This window comes from Pogona vitticeps, chromosome 9, assembly GCF_051106095.1.
Source record: "Pogona vitticeps strain Pit_001003342236 chromosome 9, PviZW2.1, whole genome shotgun sequence".
Taxonomy (NCBI): domain Eukaryota; kingdom Metazoa; phylum Chordata; class Lepidosauria; order Squamata; family Agamidae; genus Pogona; species Pogona vitticeps.
The window spans coordinates 7,556,489-7,582,055 of NC_135791.1; the positions used below are offsets into that span (position 1 = coordinate 7,556,489).

At 44.2% G+C, this 25,567-nt stretch overlaps 1 protein-coding gene across 1 annotated transcript in view; it reads right to left on the reverse strand.

Annotated features, from left to right (window-relative positions):
* Positions 1–17,970, reverse strand: part of LIN28A (lin-28 RNA binding posttranscriptional regulator A) — a 60,145-nt gene extending 42,175 nt beyond the window's left edge. The window contains exons 1-2 of the mRNA XM_020803274.3: positions 17,630–17,970; positions 16,352–16,542 (exon numbers count right to left, since the gene is read on the reverse strand). Of these exons, the coding sequence (XP_020658933.1) occupies positions 16,352–16,542; positions 17,630–17,660 (222 nt within the window). The 5' untranslated portion in view covers positions 17,661–17,970. The remainder of the gene's footprint in view (positions 1–16,351; positions 16,543–17,629) is intronic.
* Between the last annotated feature and the right edge of the window lie 7,597 nt (positions 17,971–25,567).

Consider the following 25,567-nt stretch of genomic DNA (forward strand, 5'->3'; position numbering starts at 1 on the left):
ATCATCCCCAACCACAAGCATTGAAGACACAGCAGCTGTAGCTCCATGCCTCTGGAGATATTACTTTGGATGAGTCTACTTACAGCATTTCCTGGATTTGGCTTGTTCTGACTCCACTTAATGGTTGCCTATGGCTCAACCGTGACAGCCAAGGGCTGTTTATTGAGGGAGCAATAAAGTACCAGGGGCGATGGGAGGGTGGGGAGGATGATCTCTCCCCATTTACTGTCTGAAATGCCACAATCTGGAATGCTACTGGCCTAAATCTGCAAAAACAGTCCAGGTGAATCCCTAAATAAAATAAAATAAAATAAATAAATAAAGAGAAGCTACCACCAAACCTAAAATGATGGATGATTCAAGGGAAGAAGGAGACATCAAAGAGGAGAACGTGAAAAGGGATCATGGCTTCCTTAACCAAGATAATGTCCAGAAAACGTCATCCATGTGAACAGAACATGCTTTCTTTGCTTGCAGTTAAGAAAAATCATGAAGAGGAAGCATGGGCTCATAGGTCTGTACTGAGTTCAATTGGGCATTTTGCCAGCAATGTGAGCCAGGGATTATGAGAAGTGTAGTCCAAACTCAACTGGCGGGCACTTGTTGCCTCTTGGAAAAGTTATTTTTTAAATTACATTTCCCCAAATTCCGAGGCAGCTTGGCCAGTGGCCATGAGCGATTCTGGCGGCTGTAACCTTAAAAAAAATGACGTCTCCAAGTATTACCCTGTCTTCACATACCCATCGCTCTAAAACAGGACTAGAGGTGGGAAAAGCAGAAAAGCCACCTTGAGTCCTTTTAAAAAGAGGGTAAAAATAGGTTTTTTAAAATAAATAAATAAATAAATAAATAAATAAATAAATAAATAAACAAATAAATAAATAAATAAATAAATAAATAAATAAATAAATAAATAAATAAATAAATAAATAAATAAATAAATAAATAAAAAAAAAAAATCCCTTTCTGGACTCAAAGAAAAAGAAACTGGTGACAATTTAAACATGCTAACTGAAGGATTCTGGCATCTGAGGTCCAGAAAAGTAACTTTTCCCCATCTCTGCTTGGGACATTATCTGCACACCTGAAGAAAAACAAACACAAAAACAAAGGTTGTGTGGCACGTTCGTGTCTAAATAAGAGAACCAGAATCCATGGACGTGAATTTCTTAGTCTTCATGGGACTTTTTGTCTTTGTGCTTATTTTCTCCCCATAACAGACTAATGGAGTTACTGCTCTTAAAAGAGTACCACTAATGGTGTCCTTTCAAGAAGGATGGAACAGCTGACGCGAGAAAAGCCTTTTGATGTGTGTAGATCACAGTCGAAAGTAACCGGCGGTAAAGAGAGTGAGCCAAGAGATGCTCAAGAAGCCGACTGAAACGGTGAAACAAGCGGGGACTCTTACTTTATGAACAGCAGAAAATCATCACTGCTACTTCACTTGGAAAAAGAAAAATACCTGGTATAGACAAATGTTCATCATCTAGGAACTATACGTAAATCCTTTTACACAACATTCTTCCAAGAACAGCATAGCTACATGGACAGTTCTATACACACACATACATTTTACTTACAATAACCTTGTTAGATTTGGGTACAGTGAGAGCCTTCTAAGGTTACTGTTTATAGATCTGTGGGGATTGGAACCCAAGTCTTGCTAATTATACCTGCGGCTGCATAACACAGCTATATTGGTTTGATATCATTGCCATGGTTCTCCTGGGGTATGTAGTCTAGCAAGACACTGTAGTTCAGCGGACTGTGCTAGAATTTTCTAGGGGGAAAAAAAATCAAAAGAACGTCACCACACTACGAATCCCAGATGCCTGTGCAATGAAATTACAGAATAATAGAATAAGAATAACTATTTTCATTGCATCTGCAACAAAATCAGCAGAGTGCTATCCAGACAATGCATCACTCGTTCAGCTAAAACCCCATGTAAACTCCTTGCAAAACTTCAACATAATATAACGGCAGCAAAATACATTCACATGCAACCCTACAATAAAGTCAGATTAAATCTTAATTGAATTTAGCAAAGTCGTCACCCTTGGATAAAAACTGTTTTTAAATCTGTTCATCTTTGTTTTAATAGATCTATATCATCTTCCTGGTGGCGGTAGTTCAAGCAAAGGGTGGAATCAAACTGATATAACTGCAGGTATACTGCAGATACCCTTTTCGTCTAGCATGTTAGCTGCTACACCACACTGGCCAGGTACTACAGATGTAACAAGAATCCAGAATTTTGGTTTATAATTCACAAGCAGCTAGCCTCCACAAATCATCTAGTCATTTCTAGCAGTGCAAGTAGCTAAACAGAATTTTTTGAAAAACTTCCCTTTACCTCTGAACCCAGACACCTAGATATCCTCTAACAGAAACAGCCTGAAGTCAAGTTTTGAAGCTGGATCCCTCTCCCTGGCATATTAGAACATGAATAAGCCAGGATCCAGGCTGAGATATAATGGGAAAAGGCTACTTGGGACATTAGTTTTTTAAGTAATTCGCTCTGTAATTTTTTTACAACCCCCTCTCCAAGTAATTCATTGTCACCATTACCCAAAAATGCTGTGACTTGTTACTTAAAAAAATGTAAAGCATTTTCTGTTAAGCTAACAAAACTTAAGACTTGATAAGAGAAAGGTAAAAATAAAACTCCGCTAAAAATGCTCTCTAAAAGGAACCAGAGTAATAAAATGTTAGTCTTGAAAAGTAAGTCTTCTTTCCACTTTACATTACTTTTTTTAAAGCAACTGGTTACAGATAGATATATTCCTTGTAACTCGCTGCTCCATATAATCTTGAGAAAACAAACAGCTAGACAGGTAAAACAGACAGGTGAAATCGATAAGACAATCTATATTCACAATCTGTGAATTTCGTTGTATGGGTATACTGTGTATATACTTACAATGACAATAAATTATTATCATTACCTAATGTGATATTTTTGCATCTGATGAAGCCTGGCTTCATTCACTACGTTCTGCTATGCTAAATTTGTTTCGTTTTTATGCTGTGAAGCTTATAGTGAGACAGGAAACTTTTATGGGTGGTGGTGGGGAAAGCTCACCAGAAAAGGATTTTGGGCATTTTTTAAGTGAGATAAGATCCAAGGAGTTGATGAGGTGCACACAAAGCAAGATTATCCACGGCAAATATATACATCTGCTCAGGAAGACAATGGTCTAATCATACAAAGGTAGGGTGGAAAATACATGACCCACCAGGTATGGGTGGATGAACCCTTGTCACCAATCACACTGCTGGATACGTTGTCTAAAACTGATGGGAGCTGCAGTCTAAATCTATTAGGAGAGCCATATATTGCTCATAATGGTCCAAAGAGTTCAAACCTATTCATTATGTACTGTAATGGGACTTGTTTCTCCAATAAGCACCAGCTTTTTAAAAATTCTCAGGCAAGTTTACTGTAACAGTACAAGTGCCGTCAGCTGTTTAAATCAATGGCAACTGTCTTGACTGCATCAACCACATGGGTTCAACAAAGCACTTTAAGGAGCTAGAAATGGTAGTTGCTTCACCATTTCAGAAGTTGGAAAGGCTACTCTTTGACCTTCCAGAATTCCATAGTTCACATGGCCACTAACCTTGCTGGCTATGAAGTCAGGGGTCTTTTATCCCAATAAACCATTTTTACCAAGCTCCATACAGCCAGTGGAACTCCTTTGTACTTAGATAGCCATCAACATCTGCACCGATATGCACATTCCAGAAGAGATTACATATTCCCCTCTTTAGGCTAGCATTCAAAGGACTAGATGAGGAGTAAAATTATGCTTCAGTGGCATGGAGACCACTGGAGCTTTACTGAAATTGAAAGAATACGAGTGGATTTGGCCCTATTGGTTCAATGGAGGCAGCAGTGATGAAGACAAAATCACAACCTGGCTTTTCTCAGTGTGATTCTCTGCCCCCTGTGTATAGGCAATGCCTATTCTGACAGCTGTTAACCTCACCTTAATTTCCATATAAGAAATTTTCCATGTCAACACCCATAACTTCTAAACTCAAGTATTATCTTACATTGATCAGAACTGGGGAGGTGGGGTGGGGAAAAGCAATTCCATTGGTTCCCCATGTTGTCAAGATTCTGATTGCTTTATTATCAGATGAGAAGTGTAGAGGGCAGGATGGATGGGTCGGGTAAGAGGGAAAGAGATGTAGACTAGCCTCCCACCAGGAAAGGCTATTCAAACCTGGTTCCTGTAATAAAGTGATTTAATAGATCTAAAGAGGCCAATTCCTGTCTTTCTTCCACAGTGACTTCCTGTAGGTTATCATTCACATATGTAAATGACTAGGAGAGGGTTATCAATGACCCCAAAGCTGTTAAAAGAGACCTTATGTCTGGTTTGTAGAGGACGCTCTTGATGGACAAAGAACATATCGCTTTTCTCTGAAGCTCTCTCCCAAATAGTTTTACCAACAGCCATATTTGTCTACCATTTTCTGCCCTGCCAACATAATTTGGAGGAGAAATCAAAAAAGGAGGAGGAATTAGTAGAGAAAGTAGAAGGTAGTTGCAGTAAAGATGCATCCTCTTGCACAGCTCCGTGGACGTGAAGGCTGATGACGGAGGCTAATCTTTAATTTAAAGTTCCCTGTACCCACTCACAGGTTCTCCGGCTCCCTAAGGATCCCTTTTGACCTCGGAAAGCCTTTGGGAGTCTTGGGACAGGCAGTGGAAGGGGAACCTTTAATATCAAAAAATTGTCATCTATTTTCTGATATGAAAGAAGAAGGGTGAACGTTTTGTTTGGCATTAAAGATGAAAGTCTGTGGCTGGATTCCAGTCAGTATATAATAATATATGTAAATAGTCCTAGCATAATATTAGCATATAAGCCCCTCATTGCAAGAATGGACAGTTAGGGCTCTACACAGCCAGCCTAGAACAATCCTGGCACATTAATGGCTATCACAATATTTAAAATGGAGAATTCTCAGGTCACAAATTCATAGCTTCATTCTATTTCATTTGAGTCCCATCTTCCCTCCAAAAGAGCAGGTTAGCAAACATAAACCTTTCCCCATTTTCAAAACAACCTTGTTCAGCCAAGGCCACTGGTGTAGATTTTGGCTTATTAGGTCTAGGACAGTACAGTGGGGTCTTGACTTGAGAACTTAATCCGTATTGGAAGGCGGTTCTCAAGTCAAAAAGTCTGTAAGTCAAGTCTCCATTGACCTACAGTGCACTGAAAACCGATTAATCCCGTAACAGGCCCTTTTTGTTCCATTTTGGTTTTTTTCTGGTCTGTAAGTCAAATCTCAGTCTGCAAGTCAAACCTAAATTTTGCGGCCAGAGAAGTCTGTAACTCAAAAAGTCTGTAAGTCAAGCCGTCTGTAAGTCAAGGGTCCACTGTACATCAACCAATCTTCCAGTCCAAAACGTTAGCTATTGTGCTTTAAAGGGTTTGAATCAAACTTATTAGAGATGTTAGATAGATATGAAAAATTCAGGGAGGAGAGAATGAAGAGGTCAAATCCTAAAAGGCAGAATGGAGTGTAGCATTCAGACATTGGATGAGGTGGATCCCAGTTGTGATATACCACAGAAAGCACATGAATAGGAAGAAAGCTGGTCTTTTTCTCCCTGAGATACTAGTTTTCCTACTAGCAGGGATACCCTTGCTCTCCTGCTGTGGTGCAACCCAAGTACTGTCATTGGATTCCATGGCTTCATTATGTTCTACATCCCACAGTTCCACCTTGCTGTATATGAAAAGAGTAATGGCTCATGGAGCCCATCCTTATGCTCCTCACCCCTCCAGCCATGCACCCATTTGATGCTGCTGCCAAGTAACAAAGAACAGTGGCTTTTGTTTGCCATCATCCTATTGATCCGTTTCAGAGAGGCTACCCAACCTGTTTTACAGAGGATGAAATAACAGAGTTGGAATCTAACCATAATTCCCCTTCTGCCAAACGAAGTATGCAATCTCAAAACAAGAACCAACATACAGTACTCAGTGGCAAATTGTAAGTTGGGAGACCTTCACTGTGAAGATCCCGCACCTCTGGTGGGTTGTATTGTTCAATGTCAGAGTGTGCGGCCAAGAGAATCTCAACTAGAACTGCTACATCCCTGGCTCTCTCACACAGTGGGGTCTCTCATTTTAGCATCAAAGTGTGAAAGTGAGAGCATCTGGAAACTTCTGTAGGGGTTATTGGACTCAACAGTTAATTTTTTCCACTGGTTTTAGATAGCTTAGCAAGTTGGTACAACTGGCTGTAGTGCCAGAGGTCAACAGTTTGATTGTCCACTTTGCCTCCCATAAGAAGAGCCAGATTATGTGGCCTTGGACAAGCTACATGATCCAAGAGTGCCCCATAAGAGGCACCGATAAACTACCTGTGAGTACCTTATACCTAGAAAACCCTGAGAAAGATTGGAATCTAGAGCATACAATTATTTCCCCAATATTACTTTAGTCTTGTGCATTATAGCATATTTGTCTACAAAAAGCTTCTTCATAGCTCTGGACTCTACCAGTGAGCCACTCCTACACTTCAACCCTGAAAGCACTTGATTTACAGAATAAATAGAAAAGGCAGAAATGTATATGTACGGGATCAAATTATAACACTTTAAAATGACCCTTATATCTAGATATTCTCCCGACCAGGTGCTGGCTAATCCAACCCGGCTCAACTACACGATGTAGCTGTATCATATACCTTCAGATCTTGCCCTGGTAACATCTGCATGAAATTTCGAATCTGATACATTGCGTGAATGCTGCCCAGGAAAATATAATTTTCACCGCCAACTTTTCTAATATTTAGAAGTGAACACTATTGTTGTGCAATAGTGTTGTCTGCGCATGTCCAGAGACACTGATCAAATTGGCTCTGAAACTGGATACTAAACAACCTAGTAGTGTTGACATTTGTCAAATTCTAGACATGTGTTTTTAACGTGCACATTTGGGTTGAAGCCCAATGGTGAGGTGGAAGGAACAACTGAAGTTTTTACAAGATTGGTTGGAAAACAGGATTTGCAAATGTTAATTTTTTTTCCAAAGGATTCTGGTTCTCGTAGTCCAGAAACGCAGAGGGGAGCTGTTTCAGTCTGTAGTCTACTGCAGCAACACCAACGAAGAGTCTTGTGGCCCTCAAAGACTAACAAATCTTGTTTCACTAAAGGATTCATAAATTGTAGCCCACTTCTTCAGACACCAAATGAGTTGCAGTCCAGGAAAGCCTAAAGCCCAAATTAAATTGATTAGTCTTTAAGGTCATACTTTGCTCATTTTGCTGCAGTTGCCAAAGGAAGTAAGATTTCCAAGTCTTGCCTCAAAGACACTAAGCATGGCCTTGCTCCACTCCACAGAAGATAAGGCTTGATAAAACCCATATATTGCAAACTTTTTGGATGATAGCTCTCTGAAGATACATGACCACACCTACAGTACTGCATTCAGCAGATAAATGGAATATTTGCTGAAAGACCAATTGCACTGATTTCGTTTTAACAATACCAGGTGAATTGTTAACTGTAGGATGGGTCAAACAACCTTCTGCTCCAGTGGCTTAGAGACTTCTCATATCAGCTTTTCTGCATCTCCTTGACCATTCCTTCAATGTTGCTGAGACCTTGGAGGAAGAGTGAATTTTAGGAAGTCGGGGAGGAGGCCCACAGAGGTATTTTAAGGGGCTAGTCCAGCTTAGCTAGGTAGTTAATATTAGAGTCTTTAGATCAAATCCTTTGTGTTAGAGTTACAGGGAGAAAATATTAGAAAATGAAATCTCTCAAGTGGAGTCCACCTGTAAAACCAGCATCTCCTATATAAGCCTATTCATAAGTTCATGTGATCTTCATTGGAGACCCTGCTGTTATATTTCATCATCAAGAGAGAGATTATGCTGATGGCTACATGAGGCAGAGCCTTTTATGTAGTAGCCCCACCCCCCATTCTCACTGCAGAATTTTTAGGGTTATTGCTATTGGGTTTAATATCTCTATTTTTATCTTTGTTTTCTATTTTACAAGTTGTAATTCACCAATGGGAGTAGGATACAAACTGAATAAATAAATATAAATAACTCACTTGTACAAAGCTGTAGTAAGAATTTCACTGTTTCACAGGGCTTATGACCGTCTTTAATACTGTCCTGAATTACTTTCAGTAATATTGTTTCTATTCTTTCATTCTGTTCCAAGTTTGTTATATTATTTGGGATTTTTTAAAGAATCGTTGAGTTTTTGACATCACTTTTGAGGGTCACAGAGAGAAGAAAAGCCATTTAAACGTGGCTTAAAATAAATACTGTAAGCTGCCAGATCTGTAACTGTATACTCACTGTTGTTAGCTTCAAAATACTGTCTTTTAATTAAGTAAGCGACTTTGGGTCCTTTTTCAGGAGAAAGCTGGGGTAAAAGAGATTTTAAATAAAATAAAAATAAAAACTTAAATATGCCAGAATCTTCTAAGGCTAAAAAAAAAAAACACCACCCAGTTTGCAAAGGTTTAATTCCTCAATAATATAAGTTATATTTTGTGCCCTAATACATAGTCTGTGGATAAGATTGGGTATCATAGCTATGGTCTTTGCCCATATTTCTAGCTTTTGTTTTGTACTTGCGGCACATTTTACTGACCTAGATTCTGGCAATAGGGAGTTCGAGAAATGCAGCATGCATCCTCATTTCACATAGGGTGCCAACCTCTCAGGTGCCCAAAATAAGCCAAGAGCCCATGTGAAGATGTTGCCAACATGCTCCTGTGTTTGTACGCCACTAGGGAATGTTAGCAACAGTACATCGAAGGTGCACTCGCTCATCACAAGCCGTCCCCTTAAGGAAAACTTTACTAGCTTTCTAGGAACCCTTGAAACAAAGCTTGAAAGCCATTGTTCTACTCTGAACTATCTAAACTGAAGCACTATCCACAGCTACCAAGTCCTGCTTGGTATTGGTTACTTTAACCAATATGTATACATTGGTTAAGGTATTGGTTGGTTAACCAATTTACTTTAACCAATATGTATTGGTTAAAGTAAAATTATTTGCAAACCAAAATACAACATACTGGGGAGAAAAAGTCTAGCCCAAGATTCTCCCTGGCTAATTCTCTGCTTGTAGGGTGCAGAAGTTCTGCCTTGTTCTCTTACACAGGGATACATTATTAGAATGTGATCCATAAAAAATGTTCTTCTCTGACCATGCTGAGTAGCATGGTCCATTTTAGTGACTTTGTTCTGCTGTTTGTGTAAATGAACTGCTTACTAGACTGAAATAGAGATTCAGCGTTCTTTTTCCCAGAAGCATCCAAAAAGCCTTTGTCATGCCAAGGGTCGCAAGCCCTCTGGCTAACATCTTTAGGCAGCTGTCAATATGACCCACCAGTACTGATTCCAGTCTGGGCTCTTCCATTTCTTTTACTTCCAGAGAAGCAACATCAGTGGGTGGATAAGAGCATGTAATTAAAATTACCCACAGTCACTGGTGCATCCTGGTAAATACAACAGTGGGTCACTCAAAACACCCCACTGCAGATCACAGTGACACTACCGTCCTAGAACTCATGAAGATTAGTTGTTTGGACCAGTGGTTCTTAACCTTTGTTACTCGGATGCTTTTGAACTGCAACTCCCAGAAACCCCAGTCAGCACAGCTGGTGGTGAAGGCTGCTGGGAGTTGCAGTCCAAACCTCCTGAGTAACTCAAGGTTAAGAACCAGTGGTTTGGACTACAACTTTCTGAAAACCTCTGACTGACATAGCGATGCTGACTGAGGATGTGCTAGGAATGGTTGACTTCAAAAAGAGAACTTTTGCAAAGTTCTGTGCTGCCCACAAATGGAAATGCCACCAGAGGGGTCATAGCAAGATTCCAGAGACATAAACTTGGCTTCCAAGCAAACTATGATTTGCATCTGCTGAGAATCCCTTCCCTTACATCCTCATTTTTGCAGCAGGGAGAAGCTCGGGGTGTCTGTTCCTGCACAGATTTATCCTGATTTTTAGCCAGTCATATGGATCTGAATGGAGTCAGGCGTCCTACCCAACGGAAGGGTGAAGGTACCCCTCTCTGTCAAGCTGGTAATGAGATCTGTAGATTCCTGACTCTCTGATTTTAGAAGATGCCCATCAAGGGCATTTTGACAAGAGTTGTTCCCACATCTGGAAGCACTTGGATTGCAGTGCCCCACATTCTTCAACTGCCATGTTGACTGAGGAATGCCGGATGTTTGATGCCACAGTCATGATACCATCCAGTGGAATCTTGGGAGTTATAGTTTGGGGCATATCTGCTGCAGTTCAGCTGAGTTTTCTAGAGCTCTCTAGCAGATAATTCCAAAAACTTCATTAAACTGCCAACTGCAAGGTTCCACAAATAGAGTCATGGCAGTTGATGTGGGATATCAAAATGCTGTAACAGTGTAGCCAGACTGATAAACTCTAAGTGCAGATTTCAACCCATTGCTATTGTTACTTTAAATTTTTTTTAAAATTATTTACATAAATACCTATCTACCCACATACAAAACTTATAGCCTTTCCTTCTACTATTTACATGATACTCAGGATAACCAACACTTGAAAGCAAAAAAAAAAATACTTTATATACCACCCAATAGTGCATAAATACAAATAATCCAATATAGATCAAAACAATGTACAAATAAACAGTTCAATACAAAACAATGCAGAACAAAGGTGCCAATATGGATACCCTGTTATAACACAAAGCACCTTGAAGGAACTTTTCCTTATTGCCTCCATAAGATTCCCATGGCATTTTAAGTATGCAACCACATTTAGGGGCACTTAAAATTATGGACCACAAAAGCATATCCTGATGTTAAGAGCTTCCTCCAGCCTCATGAATGACGGAAGCTGGGATGGTGTCCTCTAGAATGGATGGGGGGGGGCTGAAACAAAGTTGTTACAATGGCCAGAGACGCCCTGACTACTTAATTTTTGGTGTCTGCAATCAGAAAACTAGACTGTCTGGAGGCAATAAATTCGGGGGGGGGGGGGACAGAGCCCTGCCACCCAGACTCCACTATTCCAGGGCTGCCACTGGATTTCATGAGCACACGGAAAAGCAAAGAAGATACCACCTTCCTGAACTTGTTATTTCCCCCATCCCCCTTCCCTCTCAGTCACACCATCTATCCCCCCCCCGTCTCCAAATTGTGCCCTCCATCTGAGGAGGATTTCCCCAAAGTTCAGAAGGACACTTAAACATTTCAGCCACATACCAACGTGACTGTCGATGTGGTTCCAACAAAAGCAAATTTCCTCTCCCTCACGCCACAAGCAGCATCCCTCCAAAGAGGAACAGGGAAATCAGCATTCCGTATTTATTCCCTCTGGGCTTTTCCATCAATATATCCAAGCCCTGACCTGGGAAAATCATTCTCTGGGGCTGGAGGGAGAGTCAAATGCAGCAATCAAGGGTCACATCCATTCATTTTTGTAGATCTACCATCTGCCTGAGATGGGAGAAAGAAAAGGCGGGGGGGGGGAGACCCACAGAAAGTATTCGGGCATTAGGGATCAAAAGAAGTCCCTCAATAAAACCATGTCCATATACGTAGCTACAAACCACACACGTCCACTCATTAACTCTATAGTAATGTCACTGCAAGGGTGAAACAATAGAAGTTGGTTCTGGTTGACTTTGTTTCAGCTCCAGGCACACAAAACACTATAATGCCACACTTTTATACACTTAGTAAGCTCATTTATCTATCATAGAACAATATGTCTAGATTGTCAAGACAAACTGTTAACCTTTACTCGTCTTACATTTATAACACAGGATTTGCAGACCAGATTTGCCCAGGTTGGCTAAGCAAAGGGTGCTTAGCCAGATCAACAGAAACAAAATCAACACTGTAAACATCTACTTTCTTACTTAAAAGAAAACCCCTCTGAGTTCACTAGGACATTTCCAGGTAAGTGGGGAGATGATTGTTAGCTAAGACTATGTGTAACAAAGCAAAGCAAACAAAAAAAGATAGAAAACTAAAAGCATTGGTGCACCTTAAAAGACTAATAGATTTATTTTGGTATTCATTTCCATAGACTACAATCCATTTTCTCAGATATATGAACAACAAGGTTTTAAAAACCCCAAAGAGGGATTAAATTTAAAGCTGCAATCCTAAATATTAGGGAGAAAACTTAAATGAACACAGTGCTTTACTTCGAATTAAAGCTTCACATAATTTCATTGTAAAGCTTCAGTCCCATATACTCTTAAGTGGGAATATACCCCACTGAATTTTGGTAGAACATACCCTTCTGACTGTACAAGACTGGCTGCACTACAGTCTTTCATAGTGACCCCATTGAAGCAAGCTGGATCTGTGTTCACTGCACTAGCATCATATAGCAACGAAATGTAGATTCCTTTTTAAGGCTTATATCAAGGGTCTACTGAAGATAACTTGGGATCAAAAGGAGACTGTATGCAATCAAGACCATTGAGAAAGAAAGAGAGAAAGAGAAAGAGAGAGAGAGAAATTTGAAGTTTTCCCATGCCTGAAGTTTGTTAAATGAAGTTAATTGAAAATAGGTTCTCTTCAGAACAGATGCTGCTATTGCCAACAAGATTACTTATGTTTCCCAACCAGCCATTCAACTGAAACGCTAGCAAAATTTTGATAGTATGGAAGTTAATGCTGTCCAAAATCAACCCTGCATAATCCGGAATCAAAACTGATACTACCACTAGAGGTTCCTTCATCAGATGACACAGGAATTTCACACACACACACCCAACCACAAAAACACACCAATGACCAACTTCCTACCAATTTTCTTTCCATTTAAAGAGCCGTATTGATAAAGATGTACGAACAGGCTTTCCAGAGCCTGGGAAAGTTACTCCAAGAATCCCCTACTGAAGCAGGAATTACTGGTTGGAGATTTTGGGAGCATTTGTCCAAAAAAAAAAAAAAGGTAGGTTTTTCAGGTCTTAGCTTTCCTCTACTAGCTGTAAAGGTATTTCACCTATAATATCAAAGAAAATTAGGCTGATTTAGTCATGGTGCAATAAGATTTTATTTGATGTGTTGGAGAGGGAACCAACGGGATTAAATGTCCAAACGCAACCTGCACATACTGCTGTTTTTTTCTCTGCAACACAGCTGGTTCAAAAGTGGCCACATTTCACACATCCATACTGGATATCAACAGAGAGCAAAAGAATGTCTCTCAAAAGACTGCGGGGGAACCAAAAGCCACAGCCCGATCAGGCCTTTATTAAGATCAAACAAAATGGTTGCCCCAACCACAGAGCCACCTTTCAAGATCTTTGAACTCTTCATCAACTCTTTTCACCACTAACACAACCCGAGAGTGAGCTGATCAGGCAGGGGAAGAAAACTGTGCAGACGTTGAAGCCACAAAACCCACATTTAATCAGTCTGAAGACAAGATGGCAGACATTACTTTTGGGATTGAGAACTCAAGATGATCTCCTAGCCAACACGACCCCTTCTGGAAGCTGGCTCAGGATGGTTAGGAGATCCTTAAGAGTTTGTTGCCCACAATAGGAACTTTAGTCAGCCTCCATCTAGCCATCAGCTTCTAACCATAGCCAGTCTCCTAGCACAAAGGCCATAACCCTCCTGGTTCTTATCCCAGCCTGGAGCTGGTTATACAGCATCCACAGTCCAATTAGCATTGGTGGCTAACAGCCACTTATATGCCGGTCCTCCATCAATTTGTCTCATCTTTAAAAGCCACCTAAGATAGTTCCCTCATTAAATTCTGCGACTCCCTGAAATGAAACCACTACGCTACACTTGATGTTAGCCAAAAGGTCAAGAACCATATCAAAACCCAAGAAACTATGTGAAGAATGAAGAAACCATATTATAGAATCAAAGATTGACCTAGCCCACTTTGTACTGTATAGTTCGGATTACTCTGGGAGTGAATTATTGCTGCTATTGTTGTTATGTACCATCAAGTTGATTCTGACTTACAGTATTCTAATAGGGTGTCTGGGGTAAGTGAATTGAAGGAGCAGTTGACCACTGCTCCCCCTCCAGTGAGCTGCCACTGCCAAACAGAGATTTGAACCCACAACTCCAGAGTCTGACACTCTGTTCACTAGCTGTCCCAAACTCCTAAATACCATTTGTTATTGTTTATTTATAACAAATATTGTTATATTTATATGGTGGTTACCATTATCTCTTGTGTTATTTCCCATCATGGGGGGGGAAGCAATACCATGGGTAATGTTACCTTTTTTGGCTACAATTCCCAGAATATCTCAGCTAACATGTTTCTGACGGCAGTCTCTGTAGAAAGCCACGTGTCTATTTACAGATTATCAGGTTTTATCTGGCATGATCTTTCATGGAATAGTTCTCATTTCCCTTCTTCTTCCAGAAAAAGAGGGGGATAGGAGAGGGCCATCCCAGAACAACATTTGGCCTCCACACGTTCCTCATCCCTGGACTATGGCTAGCAACAATTCATGAAAGCTTATGCCAAATAAAAACTGCAAGACTTTAAGGTGCCAAAAAAACAGCTGGTTTTGCAGCTGCAGAGTAATACAGCTGCCCTTCTAGAAATAGTCTCTGCAGAGTAAGGAGTCCCAAACTGCTATGAGAAGCTCTGGGGTTATGTGAGCCAGCTGCTTACCATCACAAGTAATAATACTGTAATAACCTTTGAACTGCAGAGCTGGAAGGGATCCTATGGATCATCAAGTCCAGCCCCTCTCAAGGAGGCACAAGAGGGGAATCAAACTCCCAACCACTTAAGCCATTGAGATATCCAAATGAAGAACAATAAGGCATCTTTGGCCCTAGGAATTAAGATGAGGGAGATGCAATCCTGGTCCCCAATCAAGCCAAAATTCAGACAAAGTGGGCTGTGATCCATGAAAGTTTATGCCAAATAAAATTTAACCTTATTCAAAAATTTGCCCCAAGATTCTTAGTCGTTGGCATAAAGGGTTCTCTCTCCTTCACAACAGAGTGGAGGAACTGTGATTTCAGGGACTAGGTTTCTGCCCTGGGACCTTCACAGCACATCAAAAATGCATATATTTAAAGGCAAGAAAAATAACTGGAAGTAGAAGTCAGCTGCTAGTTTTGAAAAACAGAGGTAGGGATATGTTAAATGGTGTAGGGAGGGAAATGGTGTAGGGAGATAAGCTGTTAGATATTTAAAGAGATAAATGCTGTTCAAAAGCATGTGTTTTTAAAAAAAGATGAACAACTGTTCCTGAAAGCTTCCAAGAGTGACATTTTGCTTTCCTTTGCAAAAAGAAGGCTCGGGAAGACTGGGGGGTGGGGTGGGGGTCACACTCTACTGATCCCTCTTTTCCAAGGTAGCCCTCAGTTCCTTCCACGCATTGGGGATATTTTGGACAAGGGCCCACCCTCATCAACGCACATGTTGAATACAGTGTTTGAAGCTAAGAAAAAGCTTCACAGGCCACAAATCAAGATGTTAACCCTCTGCTTTCAGTTTTGGTTCAGGCTGGGCTTTGTGGTGGAATGCTTGGGATCACCCCCTCCATGCTCCTTCTAACACCTCACACCACAGATGTCAATGGGAACCCAAAAAGTCCTTTCCCTTCTTCAGGTGGGAGAGGAAAGGCTTCCAGCGTTGCAGTCCATGTGCCGGATATTTCCACCAGGCTCGTTTCAGCTACATGGCCATCAGCCTGATGTGTGTGTTTACCTGCTCCTTAAGCACCTGAGGCACACGCTGCCCCCAAAATCTGGTCAACCCCTTTCCTAGCTCCCTTTTTCAGGCTATCCTTCCTTGCTTTCTCAAAGGACATCTCCAGCTCCCCATGTGTGTGTGGGGGGGGGGAAGCAAAGATTGAAGTCCATCTCATCGCAGGGCGGCTTCAGCTCATGAACATGGAGGGGCGGGAAGGCGGGGGGGGGGGGGTCCCAAGCCGTGGTGTTCCAGAAAGGGAGAGGCCGGGTGAGGCCGGAGAAGGGGCGACGGGCTTGGGAAAAACCCAAGTCTTCCACTCCAGCTGCCAACATCTCGCCAAATGGGGCAAGAGGAAGCAGGCGGATGGCTGCGGGAGGGGGGCAGCCGGCCCCTTCGCACCAGACCCCTAAGGAATGGGGTGACGGTGGGGGGGGATCAAATGAAGTCCTTGTGCCCCCTCCTTTATTTCTGGCACCCACTCCGCCCGGGGTAGCCCGGCTCCCGGGACCTTGGCCACCACGGGGGGGGCGGGGTTCCCAAACTTTGCGCGCTCGCAAACTCCTTCCTTTCTCCTCCTCCTCCTGGCGGGTCGTGCCTTAGGCCCCAAACCGGCCGCCCCAGCAGGTCCTCCGCCGCCGCCGCCGTCCGGGGATGGCTCGCCTTACCTGATGCACAAACACATCCACGGGGGAGTCGAGGACGGCGCCTTCTTTGCTGGTCATGGAGAGGAACCCGAAGCCCATCCGCACGTTGAACCATTTGCAGATGCCGACGCCATGCAGGAGCGGCTGGTTCTCCTCGTCCGGCCTGGGCGAGTCCGGGGTGGGCTCGGGCTCGCCCGCCTTGGCGCAGCCACCTAGGAACAGATGCGCGGAGATCATCATCAGCTGGAGCCACGCCGAGAGACCGGGGGAGCCACCCGCCGCGCCTCCCGGGCCAACGCGTGGCGCGCAGGAAAGGGCGCTTGGCCTCCGGGCCACCCAGGATCGGGGCGCCGGCGAGCCGATCGCGCCGGTCCCTCCGGACCAAGCCGGCGCCTCCCCGCGAGAAACCTCGCCGCCCATCTATAGCTCCGGTCTGCGATCCACGCACCCCCTTATTTTCTTTTACGGGGAGGGCGATCTACTTTCCTACATCGGAAGCATCTCTCCATAGAGGTTGAGATGGAGGGAATTCCCCTGCCAAGGGAGGGGGCAGGGAGCGGAGACACCGAGAACCCCCCCCTTCCAACTTCCATAGTATAACACCACCACCCAAAAAAATACAAACCCTCCAGGAAATTGGTGAATTTTTCGCGAACAATCTAGCGGGGGAACTCCCACCTAGTAAATAAAATTATGAGGAGATTGTAGGGAAGCGTATATTATTCTATAATCTTCTCGCGTGTAAGGGTTGAGAAAGCTATTTTGACTGAAGAAAGGAAAGATTTAAGGAAGCATACACACTGCTTTTAGGATTATCATTATTATTTTTGGCTCTCCCCAAATCCGTGCTTTAAAAAAGAACGCCATCACACATAAATCTCGCCAGCTGCTCGGCGCACCAAAAAGTTTCCCAAACTTTTCCCAGCAGCTCCAGTTCCCAAAAGCACATGGTGGACTCCCAAAAAAAGTGGGTCGCGCCTTCCTCAAAAAGTAGCCGGCCGAAAAAGACTCGACCCAGAAACAAACATTCCCATCTTTCCTTCAAAAGAGAGCAGGATTGGGGAAGCCGGGGGGTTGAAGAGAGTCTAAATTAGAGGAAATGAAACGGGGGGGGGGGGGAGAGAAAAAATGTTCCAGAACTCATCTCTTATTTTCAAAACAAGGATGGATGCGGAAGGGGGATTGAGCGAAAAAAGGAGATGAAGACGGGAGGGAGGGCGAAAAGATGCGGGGGGGGGAGAGAGAGAAAGTTGCCCGGTTTCGGAAGGAGAGGAATCGGGTAAGAAAATTCCACTTAACCTGCAAACTGCTGGTTAGAAACGGAGCCCATCCTGCACCCCGGGTGGAAATGGTGGACTCGGGCGGTCGCCGCGTCGCCTCCTCTCCGCCAGCCAGCCTCGGAGAGGGTGTCACCGCCGCTCAGGCAGGAGCTCCCCCCCTAAAAAAAAAAAAGGAGGAGGAGGGAGGGAAGATTCAAAACAAGAGGAGGGAAGGCGAGAGAAAGGTTTGGTACATCTTCAGGGCAACAATAGCGGGTGGGAGGGCCCTCCGGCCTTCTAAAGCTTCCTAAATTTCTAAGAGACAATAGAATTCCCCCAGCGCCAAACCTTGCGAGCTTTTCCCCTCCCCCTCCTTTTGGCCTTCTCCCTCCCTCCCTCTCTCGCCCCCTCCTCCTCCTCCTTCCCCTCCTCCTCCTCCACAACTCTCACCCCCCCACACACACACACACACGCTCGGCAGTCTCAACTGGCTTCCCCTCCCAGGAGACCCAAAAATGTAACCTCCTGCTAACCCGCAACCCATCGAGTTCGGTCCTGCTTAGTGTCAATTTATTTATATATTTGAAACCCACCCAGCCCCCCCCCCACTGAACTTTCCCTTTCACGCTTTGGCCGTCTTATAGGTGGTGGTTTGGGTGGGGTGGGTGATGGGGCGGGCAAGAGATTGGGGGTGTGTGTTTCCCCCCCTTCCCTTTGGGATCTGCTTGGCCAGAGGGCAGGATCCCGGCCTTGGCCAACCCAGCTCCCCTCGCCCCTTCATTCCAAACTGGATTTGCTCCACAAAAATGCAGGGAGAGAGAGTGTGTGTATATATATATGTGTAGATAACTCCATTGATGGTGAAGAAGAGGATTACAGTACCTGTCATGGGGGAGAGGGGGGGGAGGAGAGGCAGGATCTGCCCCTCCCATTTTGACTTATTTCTGCCACCCCAGGACGCCATTAGCTTCTATTATTGAGCCCCGTCCTCCAAGGACCGCCTGCCTCGTTGGTTGCCCTGTGACGAGACCAGCTTGACTCTAAGTGACCTGTTTAAAAGGAGCGGGGGGCCCCCCTCCCCTCGCCTCCTCATTCCATTTTGTCACGTTAAGCCTCTTTCTTCCTTCCTTCCTTTCTTTCTGCCACCCCTTCCCCGTCCCGTCCCCAGTTCTGGTGGTGGGCTCCTCTTGCCTGGGCGGCTTGGGAATGCGGGGAGGAGGATAGAAGCGAGCGGGGGGGGGGAGGTGGGCTCTGTGTGTGTGTGTGTCCTCTGGTGCCTTCCCTTCCCATCGTCCCTAGTCAATAACTGGCATTTCAAGAGAGAAATCGGATCTCAAATTGGAATTTACGAGAGAATTCATCTTTCTCTTCCCCCCATTCGGTGAGGTCGAGGTTGTTAAGCCATTTATCTTGGTGTGATTCTAACAAGAAGGGAAAAAAAATCGGGCTTTTGGAAGGGGCGGGAGGCGGGGGTTGTTTGGAGGGGCGAATCGGTTTTCGATTGATTGGATTTCGGGCAGTTTTCTGATGAATTTTGTTTAACGAGGTCCGCCCTTTTAAGGTGAATTCGAAGCCGGCGCGCCGAAATCGGAAGACGTGCGGGGAAAGGGTGGGATTTGCAGCATATTGTCTATGAAAGAAAAATAATATCCCTCAGATGTGTTTTTTGGCTCACTGCAAGAATCGAACCCGACCCTTGCCCACGCGAACGAGTAAATGCGAAAGCAAGAAACACTTATCTGTACGGTGGTATTTGCAAGACATTTTGTAGAACTGCGAACGAAAAGTCGAAAACTTTGAAAGGACCTCCGTTTCATTCAGTGAGAATTGGAGAGAGGGAGGGACAGAAATCTCATAATTGGTTTTGACCTTTTTTTCAATTACAAAAACGAGTTTTTAATTATTATTTTTTTAAAAATCACTATAACACAAATCGAAGGGACTGGATCAAGTGCACATAGTGATGCAGGGCTAAAGGCGCTAGTCCGTTTAAATTCTTGTTTACCTGCTTAGGATGCGATGCCGCGTACATTGCACTTTTGCAGACAGTATTTAAAAAAAACAATCGTGTGGAATAGAAATACACCTACACCCACGTCGTCGTTACTCTGAAAACTTTTGAAACAAGACAACAAAATATTGATCTTATTAAAAACGAACTGATTGATGGCTAGTGGACTATTTGATACTGAAGACCGGATACATTTACGTTCATTCAGATGCACGAAGAGATGTGAGTAAAATATCGGGGGGGGGGGCAGAGGCGAGTTTTAATCCTTGAAGATTTCTTTACTCCGAGCCTCCAAAGAAGAAAAGAACCATCAACAAGGCTTGTGTCTATTCGTAGAGTTTCTATATAACGCGCAAGACACGTACACTTACACACACACACACTTATAAATGTATCATTATGTCTATATCACCCCCTGCAACTTGAGGGTTGATTGATTGGCGCGTGGGGGCGTTGCGGGGTCCCTGCTTAAAAGGCAATCAGATAAAACTGACAGGCGATCAATGCAGCAAAGGTGCTGATGGGGACCCCTTGAAATGTGGGTGTGCAGAGCAGGAGAAAGAGATAGGGCACCCCGGGGGGGGGAGAGAGCGAACACCCGCCGCCTCCTCCTCTTATCTGAAATGATTTCCTCCCCTCCCCTGTTCCCCTTCCCTTCCCTGAGGAAGCCGGGGCTTCCCCCCACCCCTTGGGACTGCCGGGGCTCTGGAGCGACTTCCAACGGCCCGCCCGCTTGGCGACCCTCGCTCTCTTCCTCTCCCCAAAACCCGCTTATATGTGTCTTTACATATTTTGAGCGGAAATGACTCGTTTGCCTTCTCTGGAGGGGAAGGGGAGAGGGAGGGTCTTCCAGGCTCCTCGTTCCTCCTCTTCCACCACCCACCCACCCCCCTTTCGCCCCATCGTGAGGTCTGCGAATGAAGTGAGATTGGAGGTAGGGCGGCGAGGTCATGCTTGATTCTGGGATGTATCTGATCATCTCAGGGCAAAGGGGGGGGAGGAACAGCGAGTGCTCAATTTCTTCCCTCCCTCCTCTCCCCTCCCCCTCTTTTTTTGGTGAAGGGGGGAGAGATTTCACGGCTGGCCGAGGACAATGGCCGAGTGACCAGTGCGAACTCGGGCGGGCAAATAGTCCCTGCATTTCCGGTGCTCAGTTTAAACTGGACAATACCAGCCAGCTATTCCCCTGGAGCAAGGCTGAAGCCTTTAAAGGGGCAGCCACTTCGTCTTGGGCAGCCGAGCTCAAGCAGAAACCACACACGCGCAGGTACCCACAATCCCAAACACTCTTTCTCAAACATTTTCCTCTCTGGTCCTCGCCTTCACCCCCCCCCTTTTTTTTTAATGGACACTGGACCAGATTTATTGATTTATAATGGGGTTGGGGAGAGGAATCATATATGTCAGATCCTCCACGTGTCTTCAGAATTAGACTTCAGGTCTTTCTGAATGCACTCCCTAACCCTCCACACAGGGAAGGGAATGAGGATGGATGGCTCGAACACCTACCTATGCTAGGGATAAAGTTGCAGGGGTGCCAAGATGTAAGTATAGGTGCACAGAAACACAAAGGCAGATCTGTCCAGGAATGGGTTACCAACAACAACAACACACACACAAGCACATCATGCAAGCAAGGCAAAAATGTGTATCCTATGAACACCAGTCCAATGGCCACTCCAAAAATGGAGAGTCAGGCCTTTGGGGACGGGGTGGTGGTGGATGGAATTGGCTAAGGTAAATATATTCTAGCTAACTTTTAATTTGGGGTGGGGACCGGGCAGGATTACACAGTCTAACAGATCCCTGCCATCCCATCAGTATTTCAGGTTATATTTAGTCCTTTTATATTACTTCAAGTTATATGTACTCCTGGGATCTTTCTTTGTATCTTTGCAAATGAGGAGAGGGGGAATATTTTTGATCCAAAAACCACACAAAGCCCTATAGCTCCCCTCTCTGGGGGATGAGAAGCCCAATATACCAACCACTAATAAAAGCCTGCAGCTCCCCAACACACTAGTTCAGAACATCAGTAGGTCTTTTTAAAAGTGCCCCGATGGCTCTACCAAGAAATCAGTTTGTTTGTTTTGAAGCACATCTTCAAAGGAGCAGATTTGAGGAGTGTGTTAATACAACTGATTTCTCACACCTGCCACTCTGATGAGCAGTCGAAACACCTGAAAAATACAAGGTGAGGGCCGTTTTAAGCAATGGTTCTTTCACGAATCCCAGGAGCAAGACTTTAAGGTAACTTTTGTCTGTAAAGATGCTTAGAGTGTATCAGGTTGGAAACCAAACAAAGCATAAAGCAAGCTCTAAAGCTGTCGTGCCTTTTTCATTGAATATTAACAGAGAAGTCTTCTTAGGATCACTGGTATAAGAAGACATCTTGTTAAAGCGAGAGTTTGTGGATCCGTCTGCCTTCTAATTGTTGGCATACTGATTTACTTCCCAATGAATATGGCATAGGATGGCACCACCGAAGACACTTTTAAGCCGAGGAAGAAAATCAGGTTTGTTTCCTTTGCTGTGAAAAATGAGGGAAATTAATTCTGGGAGTGACCCTGTCCTCTGACATTGACGTCATCCTACCCTCGTGAAAAACCCACTGGGTTTCCCGCTGCTAGTATCAGTTTAATTACTGTATCTAGAAGGAACAGTGTCCTCTTCTTCCTGCCAGCCCAGCGCCTGAGAAGACACAGAGCCCCGTCGCTCACGCCTGAAAGGGCTGCGTTCACCATCTCCGCGCCTTTCCTTCCTTGGGATTGCGTCTCCAGCACAGGAGTCTCTTTCCTCCCAGGGTTCGAATACAGCACCAAGGAAGGGGTGTTGGGATTTTGAACAGAACATCAAATAAAGGCAGAATAAATGTCTCTGGCTAGAAATCCGTACAGCCGGAGGGCTATCCTGTAAGTCAATGACTGTTGACTCTCTACAGTGCCTAGGTGTCTCTCTGAGAGGTTTGACTCCCGAGCCAAGAGAGCAGCAGCCTCCAATAACAGGCTCATCCGGAAATTCCCCTCTCTGGGCTGAAAACATCTGGGTCTTTATACTTCTTTTCTTCTTTCTTTCACTCTGTGCGTGTGTGAGAGAAAGAGAGAGTGCGGGCGAGGAAGGAGCAAGCAATGCCGCAGTTCCACACTGAGGCTGAAGAAAGGCTGGATGAAGCGGTGGCGGGAGAGCCCCGGGCTCTGTCCAAGGTGCTGAATCTGGGCTGCTGGACGAGACGCCCCGGCGCTCTCCAGGGTCCTGGATAGAGCACGGGCTCCGTTCAGCATATAGAACGGAAGGAGCGTCAACATCATTCAGCGGCATTGTAACCGTATCTACTGACCAGCGACAAAAGCAACAAAATCTTCCTGCCTAACATGCTTTCCTAAAAGCCTTCAGGTATTGCCAACTCACGTGGCAAAACGGAGAGTTCTGGTGATGGAGGGGCACACCGTGTGCCATTTGGACCAACACAGCATCCTATGCCGGTGGCCAGGTCCAGCTTATAACTAGATGGCTGTTGGTGGCAAAGGAACAGACTTGAGTACCAGGTTGTTCAATGAAATAACCCACTCCCTGCCCAATTCTGACCATTCTTAAGGTCCCCCACCTTTCAAGTGTTTCGAAGTGGCCTTTCCACATAACAACATCAGCCCCCCACACACACACCAGGGGAGTTTGGCTGGCCTCTCCTCCGGGACCCATAGCGGGAATTCAAATTCTCAGCCCCCTGCCCCACAGCCTGGCACTCCAACCCACTGAGCGACACCTTGAATACAGCTGGTGTTCGCTGGCATATAGAAGTTATCATTGCACATTGCGAGTATCAGCCTGGCAACCAACACCACCATCCACATGGAACGACAGACATGATTGGGACCCTGCAGGTCATCTAATCCAACATACAGCTAAGGGAACAGCATCTTTTTCTTTTAGCTAATAGCCTGATAGAACAAGCAGGAGGCAAGCTAAATTTTCACTCCCACCAGCACATTAAGCATGGAGGTATGCAATGCTGTGCACTCTGGATTCAGAGCACCACTGAGTCAACTAGTTTTAGTGTCATGGCCTAGCTTTGTACTATTTATTATTTTATTTATTTATTTATTTTATTTTTACCCCACCCCTCTAGACCATGTCTACTATGCACACTATGAACAAAAAAATATTTTGAACTTCTCCAGAGTACACAAACTCTGTTACACTTATCACCAGAACACTTTTCAGAGTAGTTTTCCAGATCCAAAATATACTTTCCTTATAAGATTTTGTTCCACCAAATAGTTTTCCATTTCTACACCATTTAATAATAGAACACCAATTCTTCTCTATGGCTGTTTCATTTCTCATATGGCTTGACCTCGTTGCTCTCTGAGCTATCCTCATCACTTTTCTCCCCATTAAGGATGACATTATGATATAGATCACAATTGTGAGAATATATGTATTGTTTCTTACCAGTAGGGCACTGTCTTTTTCTTAACGAATTGCTTTTTAAATAGCTTTAAATTGAGCTTTCAATTTTGTTCTATTCTTGTAGAACCTTGCTTTATGTTTTAATTACATTCTTTTTTCCCCTCAATATTACTCTCAGCATTTTAGTCACATTTGGGAAAACGGGATATGAATCTTACAAATAATCTAATAAATAGGCAGGCAAAGGCAAGCAGGCAGGCAGGCAGGCAATGGTGGAGTCACACACTCTTGACCTCATCTGCTTCATGGGGTTGTCATGAAGATAATGGGGAGATGAGGAGAACCATTTTGTGCTCATTAGAAGAAAGGTGGGACATAGATGTAACACATTAATAAATAAATAATAAATAAATAAATAGAAGGGCCCACTTCTTCTATACCATTTTTAAAGGCAAAACCCCACCCAGGGGTAAATCGATCTCTTGCAAGGTGGGCAGCAAGAAAACAAAAGTTGTTGCCAGCTTAATGGACTCATTGGCCTTACAGTTGCAGCTACCACCAGCAAGGACCACAGTTAAAAGACAATTGTAACGATGGCTTTCTGTGTGTGACGTGAAGCCTCCTTCACGGAGACCCTTGGTGAATTCCAGGACTCGTTATGCCACAGCCAGCAGGTCGCTTGTGACTTCTGACCTAGGCACAGTGTGAATTGGCGACCTAGAGGTGAAACACTCCATCTCTCATTAGCGGTCTCCTGACACTCGCTTCCCCTAATGAATTCTGCACTCCCATCAAGAAATAAATCAGATCCTACATGGGTAGAAATGAAACCCATTTGTAAAAATAGAGGTCTTGGTTTTTTTCTCCTCCCAGGAAGGGGAAACGAGAGGACAGAAGGAATGGGCAATCTTATATTTACCAGCTCTTTTGGGAGCTAAAGCACGATATGGACTCAATGAACAAGCGGCCAACATTCCAGAGCCCAAGAACCACAACCCCAAAGATAGTTTCAAGAACTCCGAGCCTGTACAATCTTTGCTCATGCCTCAATTTCCCTCTTCCTCTCCTGCCTCCTCCTTCTCAGAAAGAGCCTGGGGAAATTAAAAGGCTGGACTATACCTACCCCAGTAAGATAGGACCTGGGGAAGGCCCTGATCAGAATTCCTCAGGCAGTGGGTCCAGGAAAAAAACAATTTCACCAAAATGTGCTTCTAGACCTAAAGGAAAGGCCTAGAGAAGAAAAATATTAATCTTGACATGTCCAAGTTGTCCCATAATTCTTTGTTGCCTGAGGCAGAGTAGGAAATGGTTCTTCTCCCCTCTTCGTGGTAAATAATTTCAAGGCCAACCAGGCATTTTGGCCACCTGAGGTAGCAAATCCCCTCCACCATCTAAAGGCCTCAGAAGGGCGGATTTATTTATCTTCCTCTGTGAGGCCTTCAAGGTAGAGGAGAAGCAGGGAAGAGGGCCCATCAACAGGGCCTCTCTCCTTGCCAGAGTGCCATGGATAGCCAAAGAAAGCAGTATAACAAGCCCTCCATTCCCTTCCACAGTCCT